This window comes from Canis lupus, chromosome 11, assembly GCF_003254725.2.
Source record: "Canis lupus dingo isolate Sandy chromosome 11, ASM325472v2, whole genome shotgun sequence".
NCBI classification, from domain to species: Eukaryota; Metazoa; Chordata; class Mammalia; order Carnivora; family Canidae; genus Canis; species Canis lupus.
In genome coordinates this window covers 68,607,151-68,623,425 of record NC_064253.1, presented here as the reverse complement: position 1 = coordinate 68,623,425, position 16,275 = coordinate 68,607,151, and the positions used below count along the sequence as shown (strand labels likewise).

General features: G+C 44.5%; 1 protein-coding gene across 18 annotated transcripts in view; it reads left to right on the top strand.

Moving 5' to 3' along the window:
• Positions 1-16,275, top strand: part of TNC (tenascin C) — a 92,217-nt gene that overhangs the window by 62,445 nt on the left and 13,497 nt on the right. For 8 of the 18 annotated variants that reach the window (XM_025432172.3, XM_035696776.2, XM_025432175.3 and 5 more), the window contains 6 exons: positions 375-650; positions 3,966-4,238; positions 5,804-6,076; positions 11,155-11,277; positions 12,375-12,518; positions 14,630-14,749. In XM_025432172.3, the coding sequence (XP_025287957.1) occupies positions 375-650; positions 3,966-4,238; positions 5,804-6,076; positions 11,155-11,277; positions 12,375-12,518; positions 14,630-14,749 (1,209 nt within the window). The remainder of the gene's footprint in view (positions 1-374; positions 651-3,965; positions 4,239-5,803; positions 6,077-11,154; positions 11,278-12,374; positions 12,519-14,629; positions 14,750-16,275) is intronic. The other 10 variants (XM_035696777.2, XM_025432176.3, XM_025432178.3 and 7 more) reach the window with 2 other exon arrangements.

The window sequence follows — 16,275 nt, the reverse complement described above, 5'->3', positions numbered from 1 at the left end:
GTGCTTTGTGAATCTCTAGAGCGAGATAGAATATCCACAAATACTTCACTATAAAGCTATTTTTCTTAGAGCACGTAGTGCCCCACTGCAAACTTTAGAAACGCACCCTTAATATTCTGTATTATTCCTGTCTCCCATTCTAATTTTCTTCACACATACTTACAAGGAATGCACATCGATGTCTACAGGGAAATCAATGTATTCTCTAGCATTTTAGTCAATGCAAGTGTAGCCACAGCCTAATATACGACCTTTCTGAAAATATTTGGAGGGATTGGCACTTTCATGTCCTATGGCTACATTCTGGAAAAATCCACCGGTTCCTCTAATAATGTCTCTCTCTTTCTCTCTTACCCATGCCCCTTTCCCTTCAGAGCCAGAGCCACAGTTGGGCACGCTAATCCTTAGCAATATTACTCCCGACAGCTTCAACGTGTCCTGGACCACTCGAGCCGGGCCTTTTGCAAAGATTGTTGTCAATGTTAGCGATTCTCACTCGCTGTATGAGCCCCAGCAATTCACGGTCTCAGGAGACACACAGCACGCTCACATCACGGGCTTGGTGGAGAACACTGGCTATGACGTTAGTGTGGCAGGGACCACCTGGGCTGGGGACCCCACCAGACCCCTCACTGCCTTTGTCGTGACAGGTACTCATTCAGAGGTTCTTGCTTGTCCACTTATCCGTTTAGAATTCTGAGATGGGGAACGGGGAAGGGAAATGTGACAGGCCTTCTAAAGGGAAACTCGGCACCAAATACAGTCTTCACTCCAAATGTAAACGTTTAAGTTTGGAGAGAGCAGATCCTATTGCAAAAAGGGGGTATTTTGCAGCCATTTGTGAGAAATGGAGACCATGTACTTGACAGTTCTATAAAGCTTCCAGGGATTTCCCTGCCTAGCTATATGGGCTGATCCATATTTTAGTGATTCTGGCTGAAGAATGAGTTCTAAGTTAGTAACAGCCAAGAGCAGGAATTTTGTCCATAAATCAGGTTATGTAAGGCAGTTCATAAACCACCTGCCCCAGAAATGCAGTAATTTACCTTTTGCTTTAAAAAAAAAGCAAAAAGCAAAAACAAAAAACAAAACAAAACAAAAACTTTGTCCTAAATCAACACCTACAACAGATTACTGAAAGTTTGACCTGGGATAGCAGACAAATCCAAACTTAATTAAAGCTTACCGATTTATTGAACTTGACCTCTAACCTCTCTTTGAATTACATAAGAATTACAAAAAGATATGGCTTTCCATTTTCTTGCCTGAGATTATCCCAAATCAATGGCAAAGACTGCGAACGGTGTTGATTTACCAAATCTCTAGGCGTGACAAATATTTAGAAGTCTCTTGCTTTCCACTAATGATAATTTTCAGGAGACCGGCTTTGCCTTCTGATTGTTACATTAAACCAGGCCTCTCCCAGCATCTAAATTGCTGCCAATAAGACTTGTTAATACGTTCAATTAAATATTTAATTGACTGCAGCCGTGATGACCTCGAAGCATGAGGGTCTTGAAATCAGGCCTGAGTGGTTTCTCATTTTCTCCCACATCTTTCTTTAGCTGCATAACCTTGGCTGGTGCTTAACTGCCCTGAATTCCAATTTCCTTATGAATGAAGAATGGACACCCACAGCTGATTCCAGCAGCCCTTGTCTCAGGAATTAAATGGTTATGATGGAGTTTACCTGCCTGGCATCCAGCAGGCGTCTTCCTGGGCTCTATTTCCTAGCAATAGGAAGGGAGGAAGGGAGTGGTGTTCTTAAAAATAAGCAACGAGTCTAGATAGAAACCAGGCAACTACTATTATGAAATCGTGACTTCTTATTTTTTTAAGAGAACAGAGGATGTGTTTTAATGTGAGATCAAAAAGTGGTTGTTTTTTCTGTTCCATGCTTTTGTGAATTTAGTCATTCAGAGGAGTCTTCAAATGCAGAACATGCTCCTTTCTGAGTGGGGCTGGGGAGGGAGAGGTGGGGACTTCTATTCTCTTGCATCCCAAAGCAATGAGAAGAGCAGGAGGAGAGGAATGGCCAGCCACAGATCCCGTCAGTCAGGCCCTTACTTGTCGCCCTCTCACAGGACCTCCCACAGAACAGAGAGATGAAAGGCAGGCTGGGAGTGCTGGTCTTGGGAATCCCAGATCTGGTTACAGCATTGTCTCAGCTAATCCTTGAAGTGAAAAGACCCTGAGTCTTAAAAGAAGCATATTTTTAAAAAGAAAAAAAAAAAAAGGCTGAACATGAATGACTGTAAATAAGGCCTTAATTGACTAATTAGCCTGAACACCCTCCTTTTTTTTTGGAACCTGCTGCTTTGATGGGGTGGAGGTGCAAAGAGGCTAGCTATCAAAAGAGGCGCCATTTATCTAAACAAAACTCAGCAACAGAACTTGAGATCTTTGTCTTGCAGACAAAGAAGTCTGTTTGCACAGTGTATGCAATTTCATCTCTGCCTTTGATAGAGTTATGATTTTTAGATCTTTACATGGTAAAAAAAAAATTCTCAAAACAAATGTAAAGTGTGTTAAATATATATAGGACGTCCAAGCCACAACAAAATTTAAATCTCTGCTTCAGATGAAAGCAGGGTTGAGGACATTCATTCACTTGTTCATTCAGTCACCAAAATCTTCTTTTTTAAACATTTGTCTTTACATTCCATGGGTTAGACTCTGGGGATTAGTGTAAGGTCATTTATCTCTTTGAAAGTTTCTATTTAGAAGCAATGGAGCAGGTGCCTCTAAATGAGGTGGAGCTGAAGCAGCCTTGGTCATGGAATGCCCAGGTCCATGCCCCCTCCAATGAAAAACACATTCACCGATATCACATTTTGTTTTGCTAGAGGGGAGTCGCTGGATCATCGATCCTGCTTACGCCTCCAGACCTGCCAGCCCTGATGGGGCTGACCAATTAGACATTGGCTTAGGTTGTGGAAAGAGCATTGAGCTTGGAATCAGATAGCTGGGTGGGAGGTCAGCTTAGCCATCCAGTAGATATATGATCCTGGATAAGTCCTTGACCTCCGTTTCCTTTGATGTCATGGGGGTGAAGGGACAGGTAGCAATATCTACTTCGCAGTGTCATTGTGAGGCTTTAATAGGAGAATGGACCTGAAGCCTTGTCAATTGGAAAGTGCTGGCACTTAGCTGATAATGAGCTCAGTCCTTTGGGAAATCTCAGTGATTGAAAACCCCTTGGCACCTAAGAAATACGAGTGCCCGGGACACATGTTTGGTGAATGAATGAACAGATGACATCAGAAGTTACTAAAGATCTAGACTTGTCTTTATCTCCTGACTTTATCCAGGAAAACAAACAGCAAAAGAATTAACGAGTCCTAATATTCCATACTGGGTCACAACCATGATTTGTTAATTCTGACTCATGGAAAAGTCCTACTCCCTCCCTCTATTTCAGCTTATGAGGATGTCACTAATGGGCCTCATCACCTTAGTTCAAAATGCAAACTAGGACTGGAATAGAAACATATGAAGTATACCAAAAAGGAAGTATATAAGCATATTTGAGGGGTGGGGGGAGTCTATTTCCTTCCTCTCAACCTGAAGACAGTGGGAAGCAGAGAAAGGGCTTTAGACCCAACAAAAGATATCCAGTTTTATATGGAAAAATGTATGGCTTTTAGAATGAGACCCAGCTAAAAGCCTTGCTTCTATCACCTACGAGCTCTGTGACTTTGGCCAAGCCAATCAACCTCTTGGAAATCAGGGTTTTTTTTTTTGCCTGCATAATGGGAATAATGTCTATCTCATAGGCCTGTGGAGAGATTGATACAAGATAACATCATCTGGCACCCAATAAGCTTTTACTAAATATTCATTTTCTGAGAATTTAACACATTTAGTGTTTGATTTGGGTATCTTTGGTATTCATGGAGACTTGTGTTATCCCAGCAGGGTCATTGCTGCTAACCTGAGTTATTTTCACTCCTCCCTTCTTTCAGAGGCCCTGCCCCTTCTGGAAAACCTAACCATTTCCGACATTAATCCCTACGGGTTCACAGTTTCCTGGATGGCATCGGAGAATGCCTTTGACAGCTTCCTAGTAACAGTGGTGGATTCTGGGAAGCTGCTGGACCCCCAAGAATTCACACTTTCAGGAACCCAGAGGAAATTGGAGCTTAGAGGCCTCATAACTGGCATTGGCTATGAGGTTATGGTCTCTGGCTTCAGCCAAGGGCACCAAACCAAGCCCTTGAGGGCTGAGATTGTTACAGGTATTTGGATTCAAGTGAGCCATTTTCTCCCCTCTTTGGTTCTCTTCTGTGTAATCCATCTACCTCATCACCATGGCTTTAACATCCTTGTCCATTTTCTCTACATAATCCATAGTTGTGGCCTGCTCTTTTGTCTTCCCCTCACCCACATTCCCCCTTGTCTTATGTCTCTACCGAGCACTCTTCTCCCACTCCAGAAATGAGAAGGTCGAAATGTTTGCCACTTGGCCTCCCAAATCCTTTAGACCATGTCTTGTCCACAGTTCTTTGTGCTTACTCCACATCACCCTCTTCTGTGCACATCTTGGCTGGTCCTCAGCTATGTTTCAGCCTTCTCAAAAGAAATATACCAATGAGTATATTTCAAAAACCTATTTACAGCATTTGCCACCTCAAAATCTCAGCTGTGATCTTGATAAACTTACCAGGTGGGCTCCTTCTTGGAAACCTACTGCGAACCTATTGTACTGGTAAACACTAATGTCATAGAGATTCTTTGACACAGACTAAATCCATAATTTTCTTAAGACTAATAATAATTCCTAGAGACATATAGCATTAACAACTTTAACAATCAGAAACCTGTGTTTCCCAAAGTCTTTCTAGAGTTCACTAGTTCCATAGGATATTCAAAGGTCCTCCTTGGTGAAGAAGTTCCATGTTCAAATAAGTTTTGGAAACACTCAGTTAAACATAGTTTAGTAGTATCCTTGACAACAAGGCTTCACAGAATATCCCAATGTGCATGTGTCTCTCCAAGAGGGACTTACCCAGGCAGTATTCCCCAAACCTTTTTGGTATTGGGTGCCTTTTAAGGAAGAAGAACAAACAGGAATAGTTTGCTCTGAGTACACTTTGGGAAACTCAGCTCTAAATTTACCTCGACACTGAGTTTTGTCTAGTTAAGGCAATCCAAGATAATGCCTTGGGTCCAAAGTATGGAGCACAAGAGGTTCTGGGCCTCAGGTCTACTGTCTGAACACTTATCTAATGGTTTAAAAGGCAAGCAAAAAAGTCAAGAGAAGGAGCCTTCTTTAGTACAAAAGTTCCAAGAAAAAAGCAAAAAGACCATAACGTTTATAAAATTTTAAAAGCCATTTTGCTCAGGATCAAGGGAAATACACCCAGCAGTATCTTCATGGGCAACTCTACAGATCGTTAATACGGGTTTATTTGTCTTTTCAAAAAGAAAAGAAAAAGGTCTCACAGAGGATGGGCACTCAGCCATTGGAAGACAGCAAATGTAAACAAGTTACTGGCTTTGAACTTGTTTAATAATGCTGGGAGGGGCCAAAGCTGAGTCCAGATGTGGATTTATAGAATCGCTTTTAGACAAAACTCACATATGCAAGCATCCACTTGGCTTGTACTGAATGTGTGAACTCCATCTTTCCCTTCTCCTTGTTTGTGTTGAATAATTTTATTTTCGGTATCTCAGGACACTTCTATCTCTGAGAGCCAGGGCCACTGCCTAATGACACCCCCCCTCCAAACCGAAGAAGAAGATTGCACAGGCTGGTAAATGATGTTCTCTCTCCTCCTCCCACCATTTTCTCCTCCTCTAGAAGCCGAGCCAGAGGTTGACAACCTTTTGGTTTCAGACGCCACCCCAGATGGTTTCCGTCTGTCCTGGACAGCTGATGAGGGGGTCTTCGACAGTTTTGTTCTCAAAATCAGAGATACCAAAAAGCAGTCTGAGCCACTGGAAATAACCCTACTTGCCCCCGAACGAACCAGGGACATAACTGGTCTCAGAGAGGCCACTGAGTATGAAATTGAACTCTATGGAATAAGCAGTGGAAGGCGATCCCAACCAGTCAGTGCCATAGCAACAACAGGTATCGTACATAAACAGGAGATAACAGAGAAAAGTCGGGACTTGGGGGTCTTCTTTCACAGGGCAGCAAAATAATAAGAGCTTCAAATGCAGCCAAGCTGTTTCAATTATAGACGGTGTGAGTGTGGACAATTTGGCTAAGCCTTTAGGCAAGAAGAGTGTGATGCGATTTATTTAATGGGATTGTGAGGATTGAATGAGATAATTCGTGGCAAGCCCATAGCAGAGGATCTGGTGCAGAGCAAGGGCTCAGCAAATTAAAGCTATTTGGATTTTCATTATTTTCATTAATACATCATCATCATTACAGTTACTGCATTTTTAAAATTCCAAAGAGCCTTCTTTCACCCTATTATCTTGTCCTTTTTTGTGTGTAGAAGTACCTCTGGTCAAATGTTTGACCTTACAGTATACAGAGGATAATGGAGAAGTGGTACCTCCACCTATAAAGATGAATATTTATCAGATGCTATGTGTGAATAATCAGTACCATGCTCAGGAAGGATCAAAGGAGGGAGCTGGCAAGGTCAACAGGCTGCTCTTCATGAAGCTCATGATTTTATACGATAGATACTCATAGCAACTCTAAAAAGCACTAGAGGGGGAAATGCAAACCCTTTCCCATATGAGTTGTTTCAAGAAGAAAAAAGAAAGTTGATTGGTAACAGGACTTTTTAGAGGGAAAGACCTATATAACAGGTGGGGTGAATTCCCTCCTGAAACTAAGGGACAAAGAGAAGCATGGCATTCCCTGGAGACCACTGCTTCAAAGAGGAATCAGAAGGAAGAATCACAAAAGCACAGAGAGAGGTAAAAGGGACCTGAGAAAGGGTATAGCCCAGCTCAGCCTCTTCTGTTTGTGCCATAAAGAACCTGAAGCCCAGGAAGATGTGATTTGCCTAGCATCACATGGCCGGGTTTGCTGTAGAACCCAAACACCAACTTATTTTAATTCTATTAAATGTAAGCAGGCTGGATGACAGGTAGCCAACAAATATATATACGTGCCATCTCTGACGGGCATAGAGCACAGCATTAGCCAAAACCTTCTCTTTGCCCAGAGTTGGGTGTATTGTGATGTCAAGTCTCAGGACCTGCTGAACTCAGAGAAGCCACCTACAGAAACCATAATCAGTATCTGTGGGCGTGGAGGGAAGGCTGAAGTGCAGACGGCAGTTCAGTCAGAGGAGAAACCCTGTTTCTTATTAACTCGGACACCCTATCCTTGGGATGCCGGTCCTGTCTCCTCCTCCCTGTGGCTGCCCATAAAACAACTCCAGATCAGAGACAGAACCTGATTTTGACCTTGGTTTATAAACACTGCCTTTCAAAGTTTACTTCTGATCACTGATTTTGTTTTGCCAATCTTTTTTTGCTAGAGGTCCTGCAGTTCTAAAGCAAAAAAAAAAAAAAAAAAAAAAAGAGAGAGAGAGAGAGAGAGAGAGAATGAATAATCAAGAGCTTTTTTTTTTTTTTTTTTTTTTTTGGTTGTTAAGAACAGAAAGAAAGGAAGAAAGAAAGAAAGTAAGAAGGAAAAATAAAAGAGACCCTGCTCTTTTGGAAAGCCTTTTCTTTAAGGTCTTATTTTGGGGCTTTACATTTCACAGCCAAGGAGAAGTGTGTGTGTGTGTGTGTGTGTGTGTGCACGTGTGCCCGTGTGTGTATACACGTGTGCCTGCACCCCCTTGCTCCGGTACTTGGAGAGGACAGGACAGGACAGGTGACTCCATCAGACAGCATACGTCTAATTCCACCATCACCTGAGCAGTTTCACAAAGCGCCCCTTTTGTCTTTTCCATCCTTCCTCCTCTTTCCTCCCCCACACAGTTGGAAACCCTTCTCTGAGATATTCTGTTCCTCTTTGTCCTCATAAAAGCTGCTGCAGATTCTCTCACTCCCTGGGCACAAGCTGCCAGCCTTGAGTGCCTGGCGGCAGAGACGGAGGTTGGGGGCAGCATAGGGCAGCAGACCTAGTGCTTTGGCCTGGAGCCTCTGGGCCCATGCCTGGGAATATATCTAAGCCTCGCTCCACCAGCTGTGTCACCTTGGGCAGGACTCCTTTCCTCTCTGAGCCTTGGTCCCCTCATCTGGCAAGTAAAATTTAACTCAGAATTCAGCCATGAGGTTTAAATAAGATCATGAATGTCATGTGCTTCGTTTCCTTATCCATTGTAACAATACTATTATTATGGTTGGGTGATTTTATATGAATTTCATCTTTTTAATGAGCCACTTGGTTCAAAATTCAAAAATTAAAAAAGGATATAGAGCAAAGTCCCTGTTCAATGCTGTCCCTGCTCCCTAGTTCCTCTCTACAGAGGCGGTCAACATGACCACTTTCTTGTCCCTACAAATAGACAAAATCAGGCATAAATCTGTACGCTTTTTAGAATCGTTTCAGGGGAACACTTCCATGCTCTGGCGTATGTGTGTTTCTTCCCAACTCCCACTATGTGCCCCCCCCATCCTACTGTTCCTCTCCTAGCCAGACAACCTTGAAACTCCTCTGCCCATTTCCAGTTCAGATGCACTTGAAACCACAGCCCACCAAGTTACAATGGCAATGTGTCCGGGGACCTGACTCAGCAGGTCTGCAGAGACCCTTGCTTGGCAATCTTCCCTTCCCTTCTACGTGAACCAGGCTCTTGATGCTCGGTGCCTCTGGCTCTGACTCCCATGAAGCATAAACACATGCACTCCTTGCCACATGCAGCAGGGCAACTGACCCACTTTCATCTCCATGATTCGCCATGACACGGCCAGACCAAGTGGGTGCCTGCATTCAGCCCCACTTCACGGATGTGGAAACTGAGAACTACGGGGGTAAGGCGTTTTTAGCTAGTAAGGTCAGCATGGAATTCAAACCCAGATCAATCTGACCCCAAAATCCTTGCTCTTAAACCATACTGGCTACAGTAGCTGTCCCCTGGAGCTTAATATGGGACCTTGGACATATGACGTATTCAGTAAAAATATGTGGGAAGGAGAATAAATTTTTAAAAATGGTTGTCAACGGCCACATAATTAAAGCAGTGAACATTTGCTCCAGATTTGAGGAGGCAACGTTTTATGCAAATTGCAGATAGAAGCAATTTACATTTACCAATTCCAAATGTTTTCCTAATGGAGTTTTTATTGAAAACCAAGCGCCCACTTGGGAAGACACAGGCATCACCTTTCTTGGGTCTTCCCAACTTTTCAATAGTAGGGTTTAGTTGCTGTGTAGGGGCTCTATCTTCATGTTCCCATTGACCATCTCCTCTACGATGGTGCTGGAGACTTATGGGCACTATTTATGACAGAAGGAGATATGCTAAAATAACAAATAGTTTTTCACACCTAGGGAGGCCTATCGTCCAAAAATTCCACACCATTGAGCCTAGAATTCCATCACTACGGTGCCATTCCTTTGGGTTATTATACATAGCTGTTTTCCTACCACCACTCTGATCGAGCACATCCCACTCTGATGTATGAAGCTACTAATTCTTATGACTTCCAAGACGGGCAGAGCTTACTGCTGTTTTGTAGATGAGAAAGCCTGGTGTCTAGAGAAAAAAAGCCGTGTCCACAAAGATACATCTAAAATGTGCTGAGGTTTGCAGTCGGAGCGAAAGGCGGCATGGACCAGGCTAGCTGTGGGAGAGCACAGTGCCTGCGTTTACACACCTCGCTGGTTTTTTGGTTTCTTGGATTTTGGTTTTTTTTTCAGCCAGCCTATCTAGATCTTTCCTGGGAGATACTTTAAAATCCAGGGTAGCCCATGGGGAAAAGAGTTATATGGTAAAAGAAATAAAGAGAGAACAATCGCATTCACTGAATTCTTACTCGATGCCAGGTTCTTTTAGGGGTTTTATATCCATGAGCTCTGCTAATCCTGAAGCTGTTCCTATAGGTGGGCATCACTTTTCCCACTGGACAGATGGAGGCTCACAGAAGTGAAGGGAACCGCCTCCGGTTGCCCTCGCCCTCTCTGGTATTTGGACAATCAAGATCTTCCAGGCTCCAGAGCCCTTGTGGTTTCCAAAGCTTGGTTCCAAGGAGAGGGCAAAACCCCAGGCAGCCACAGAGGCTGATGACCAGGAGAAAAGGTCACAGAAGAAAGCCAAAAGAGGAGAGAATCCAAAATGAAGAGGGGAAAAACATCTCCCCCAGGGGGCTGTGGGCTTTAAAACTTAATGATCAACGTGGGTTGGAGAGGGAAAAGATGAGGAAATGAGCTCCCCGGAGACCTGAAAATTGTTTCCTGATCTCTCTGGTTAAACATGGTCAGCTGAAGAGGGCAAAGAGCTAAGCCAAAAACTACACAGAGGAGAGCCAACGGAAACTGGGTTTTGGGGGAAGGTATTTATGTAGCAGAAACTGTCCCGTGGGCATGGCTTTCCCTGCAGGTAGACCCAGCGCGCAGAGGTGTTGCCTTTGCTTGCTCACCTGGCTCTGGACCTCCATCCAGTTCTGGGAATGGGTTTGTCGAGGTCAGTTTCCCTGTCAATGTCACTTCCAGGATCCCCACGCTGCACCGGCTCTGCTGCAGCAGTCCTGGGACCCAGAAAGGTGACACCACAACCACGTGTGTTGGAGAACCAAGTCTCAGTTTCCTCCTCTGTAAAATGACTACAACCATACCTTCTACTCAGGGGTTTCTCAATGAGGATTAATCCTTATCGGTTACAAAGAACTACATAATTGTCAAGTCTTGGTATCATTTATAAAAGGAACTAGAAAGCTAAGGTTTGGGGGAAAAAATGCTAAAACTGAAAAATTGTAGGATGGCATATTGTCCCAAGCTGTGACACAGCTCAGACTCATTTCCTCAGATATCAGCTGTGGTGTTAGCATCCTACTTGAATGAAACCTAATGGCTGCTCTCAGGCTCTGGGCCCTCTACCTGAATGAGAGAGCAATAGTTTCTCTTAAGCCACAACTTGACCGCAGATCACTGTATTCTCCATCTGAAAGGCTTGGCTCAGACACAAACTCTAGAGGCTGAGGTTTCCTGGATAAGGAATCCAGGAAGAATCTCTGAGGAGCAAGATGGTTGACTAATTCTGGGCTTCTCCTGTGCTTTCTCCTTGACAGCCATGGGCTCTCCCAAGGAGATCAGTTTCTCAGACATCACTGAAGATTCGGCCACTGTCAGCTGGATGGCGCCCTCAGCCCAGGTGGAGAGCTTCCGGATTACCTACGTGCCCATTGCAGGAGGTAGGACACTCCAAGACAGGAGGGGAGGAGCAGCCTGGAGGGTTTGTTTGAGTGGGATCGTGAAGGGCCTCTGATAATCCCATCTCCCAAACACAACCAAAGAAAGTTACTTCCTTCTATTTGAGACCCTCTCTGTAGGTTTCATTTGTAAAATGCTGTAAGATCTTTGGAAGAACTGCCTTGTGAAGGGTCATTTTATGAAGACCCTCTCCAGCCTTGAACCTCTCGATTCCCATGAGAAATGGACTCCGATGTTGTTTTCACTCAATGGCAGAGACTCTAAATACATCTGAGCACACTCATCTGAGAAACTCATCTTGACCTGCTTGCATGTGGGGTTTTACCCTTTGGTCTCAAAATCTGTCTGTCCCACAGATGGGGAGCTGTGACTTTGGTAGTAGAACTGGGAGTCCTAGTTCAGCACCCGGGGGCTACAAAGACCCTGGTGGGGTGGCGGGGAGGGGGCATGCACAGTCAAATCTGCCCAAAGACATCCTGGCAAGCGGAAGTATGTACAGAAGGGATGGTTGATATCTCTTTGGAGGAATGTTGTGGCAGCTCTACGGAAGTTTGGCCGGCTGGTATGTAAGCTCCTAACTCGCCCTGAAATATAACTTGTGGCCTTTTTGGCAAATATAAGAGTACCACACTTGACCATGACCGTCTTCTTTCCTTGAAGAGTAGAATCTCGGCGAGTAAGGGAGCCTGTACATTCCAAAGCTAAGACAAAGGGTTAAATATATCCAATATACATTACATAGTGAGCTTTTCATACTCTTTGTGGGAAAAAAAAAATAAATAAAAACATGCCAGCTCTCTACTGAACGGAAACTTGCCATTTTTAGCACATTGTGACTTCATGTTTTTTTCCTCTCCTGGCTTGGGTTTTGGCATCTGCATGGATGGAAAAAAAGCATTATACAAAAAGTAAGACCTCTTCGCTTATGCCAGAGGGTAGGAGCTAATGGGAGGAAGTCAAGAAAATGGTATTGGATCAAGATACAGTTTCATTTCCAAATAGGATACACCCGTTCTTGGGGCAACGGTAAATCTCAGTGAGGTTCACCATTCCCGATCTTGCTTTTGCCATGTTCCAGGGACATCCTCAGTGGTAAATGTGGATGGAACCAAGACCCAGACCAGGCTGATGAAGCTCTTGCCTGGAGCAGAGTACCTTGTCAGTGTCATCGCCATGAAGGGCTTCGAGGAAAGTGAACCAGTCTCAGGATCGTTCACCACAGGTGTTTTTCCCACCTTCCACATAATTGCTCATGACTCAGCCGCTGGAAAAAAGCTCTTTTATTTGGGAAATCCTAGTGGAAAATGGGACTGAGTTTGAGGCCCAAAGACCTCATTTCTGGCCTGTCCCTGGCCTCTTATGGGCAGGGTAGCCTGGACTTCATCCTTAACCTCCCTGGGCCTTCATTTCTTGGGTTAGTGTGGAAGAAAGAGCACACATTTGGGAGTCATACTGACCTGGATTGAAGTGCCAAGTCTACAACTTCTAGATACCTGAGCTGTCAGTTAACTTCTCTACGATCTAGTTTCCTTTTCTGTAAAACGGGTACAATTCTGCTTCCTTTGGAGGGTGCTGTAGGAATCACATGAAATGATATATGTAAAGCATCTGTACATGTAAATGACTGTGCCCGTTGATCCACCTCTTTCCCTCCCTGCCTATTGAGAGAATCCTTTCAAGCAGGTGCATCACATAGACGTGCAATGGTGACAGCTATAAAGTAATTACACTTGATTGAGTGGCTACTGTGTTCTGGGCACTGTAACTAAACCCTTTGCATTTAAACCATTAATACGGCTACTATCATTCCCATTTTACAGAGGAAACAACTGAGATCCAACGAAATGAAATACCTTGGCCTAGGCCACACCACTTACTAGTTATGCTGAAGCAAATTTGAACTTAGGTCAGTCTCACTCCAAGCCCTGTGTTCTTCTAAAATAGAGGATTATTTTCCTATTATAACCTGATTTGTGCAGCATACTGTAAGGAGGGGGAAATAATGAATTGCATTGAAGCAGAATGAAGTGGAAAATTTCTCTTCAGGCAGCCATGTCTCCAAACAATTTATCCTTTGATAGACGACCAATTATCCAGTCTAATCCATTAAGGGATCCAAAGAATGGGCCTCATAGGAAATTTTTAAAAATATCCTAATAGTCGAAAAAAGTTGATTATATGCAATTAAAACATCCCATCTGAACCCAGAGTCCTCTCCGCCCTGCCACACAGGCCCTTATTTCCCCCATAGAACTCTTTCATTCATGGACTCTCCGATTGCAAAAGCTGGTTGCACTTCCTCCCGAGGCCCATTGTCCTTGGTATTTAAAGGAGATTCTGTACAGGCAGGCTCAAGCAGGAAGGGGCTTGGAGTAGACCATGCAGGCTCCCAAAATCACTCTGCCTTCTCCTACTTCTCACGTCTCTTGGAGCTCAGGAGCCTCATCTTTGAAATGAGCTGATGACAGCTGCCCTCCACCCTTCCAGGGCCGTTGTTCTGGAATAACTGAGTAATAAATGCAAATGCAAGAGGATAATAGTCATATTCAGGTTCGTTTCTGAGAAAGAGATGTTAGGTCTTAGCAGTGGTCGGTTAAACAGGCCCATACTCTTTGTCTGTACAAGTCATCTGGGAGGCATATCTAAGACTCCAACAATGTTAATAGTCATGTTAAGAACAGCAGCTGCCCTGAGCAAGCACTGCCCTAGCACACGTCACACGTACATGGACTAGTTCATCCTAGCAGCCACCCTCTGATACCTGAAGAAATGAGGTTTGGAGAAGGGCACACAGACACTAGCCCGAGAAGCTACGATAGAACCAGGGACTGCCAGCCTCTGGGGCCTGGGTCCCTGTTGCCCACCAGCCACCTACCTAGAGTTATCGTTCAAAGCCCAAAAGAGCCTCCAGCAGCCTTTACTCTCTAAGGCTCCCTGTTTTTGTAAGTTCTTACACTGGGAAAAGTGGTATGAACTATTATAATGACAACCCTCACCATGTGTTCAGCCCTTTCCAGTTTATATAGCTCCTTTCCACCTATCATAGCATGTGAGCATCAAAACAACACTGAGGGTAAAGCCAGACAGAATTAGTGTCCTCATTTTACAAGTGGGGAAATAGAGACCCAAGATAACCCAGCCAGCAAGGGAAGGAATCATGACTCAAACCCAGGTTGTCCTGGCCCCAGACTCAGGACTTGGAACTGTCCATGCAGCAGGCACTGTGTCCCAACACCAGGAGTCCAGGAGCAGGGAGACAGCAGATCAGCTGTGGTCTGATGTCCTAGCCCATGACTGCCTATCTCTCCAACATGTCATCATCTTTCTTTGCAGCTCTGGATGGCCCATCTGGCCTGGTGACAGCCAATGTCACCGACACGGAAGCCCTGGCCATGTGGCAGCCAGCCATTGCCCCTGTGGACAGTTATGTCATCTCCTACACAGGGGAGAGAGGTAAGGTCATGTCTAAGACCCTCGCCACCAGGAGGAGTGTCTGTCATGCAGTTATCCCTCTTCCCTGTCATGTTGGCCCAGGATGGCAAAAATACATGGGTAACTTGTGGCTCTCGACCTCAGAATAGAATCATGGGCTGAAGGCAGGGGCTGGGTAAGTCGACGTGGGGGGCCTGGCCAGAGGGTGGCCATCCTCCTCTGCTTGTTGACAACTGAAGAGCATCAATGTTGTGGTTATACCAAGGGAGGCCAGCAGGCCATTTAAAGGGGAAAAAGGGCACATGTCCAGCCTGCATGTGTTTCCTCAGTCCGTCCCCTCTCTCCTGCTAGTCTCCCTGCCTGTCACTGTGAGCCTTCCTCTCTAGGCAGCTCCCCCAATCTCTTACAAAGAATGAGTTCATAATCTAGAGTCTTTTTTTTTTAATTTTTATTTATTTTTGATAGTGTCACAGAGAGAGAGAGAGAGAGAGAGAGAGAGAGGCAGAGACACAGGCAGAGGGAGAAGCAGGCTCCATGCACCGGGGGCCCTACGTGGGATTCGATCCTGGGTCTCCAGGATCACGCCCTGAGTCAAAGGCAGGCGCTAAACTGCTGCGCCACCCAGGGATCCCTAGAATCTAGAGTCTTTTTTTTTTTAATTTATTTTTTATTGGTGTTCAATTTACTAACATACAGAATAACCCCCAGTGCCCGTCACCCATTCACTCCCACCCCCCGCCCTCCTCCCCTTCTACCACCCCTAGTTCGTTTCCCAGAGTCTTAAACAGGCTATTTCAGGAGGCACTGGGGAGCCCGGGCCTCTTAAGGTCTACAGAGGAGGCCAGTTGTAACAGATGAGATTGAGAAATCAGAAATTATTTCTCCCTGTCTTTGCAGACATCTATGCTAATTAATTTATTCAGTTAGCCTATTAGACACTTATTCAGGGCAGCAATACTCCATGGCCACCAAAACATAAGATCAAATATAAGTAAGAGAGAGGAGAAAGATACTGCTTTTCAGTGAATGAACTCATGCTTTTGTAATGAACTACCCTAGACAAAGACTTTACTATCTTAATCCCAAAGTATGTGTAAGTTTCATATTTTATGGTTCGGTTTTGTTTTACTTGCAGTGACATCATGAGGAGGTGCCATAACCCATACCTGGGGCCCCTGAAAATCTTAATTCCTCCCTGGGCTCAACCTCAGAGAGTTCTTTATGAGCATAGAATGAATTGGAGAACGAGAGAAGAGAGATTTGGGGGTTTATTCTTTTTTTACTCTTCTATTTATTCATTCATTCATTCATTCATTCATCTCTTCAATTATTAAATATTCCCAATGAGTGAACTCCTTAGAGTCAGGGAAGCTGATGTCATAACACCAACAGCAAATCAGAATATAGTTCACAGGGATTATGGAACCAGAAGATGCAGATCTAGAAAAGGGCCTGGTCCAGGAAAGCAGGTTTCATAGAAGATAAACAGGATGATGGACTCATTCCAGTTTACCCAGGGCTTTCCCAGTGCCAGCACTAAAAGCCCC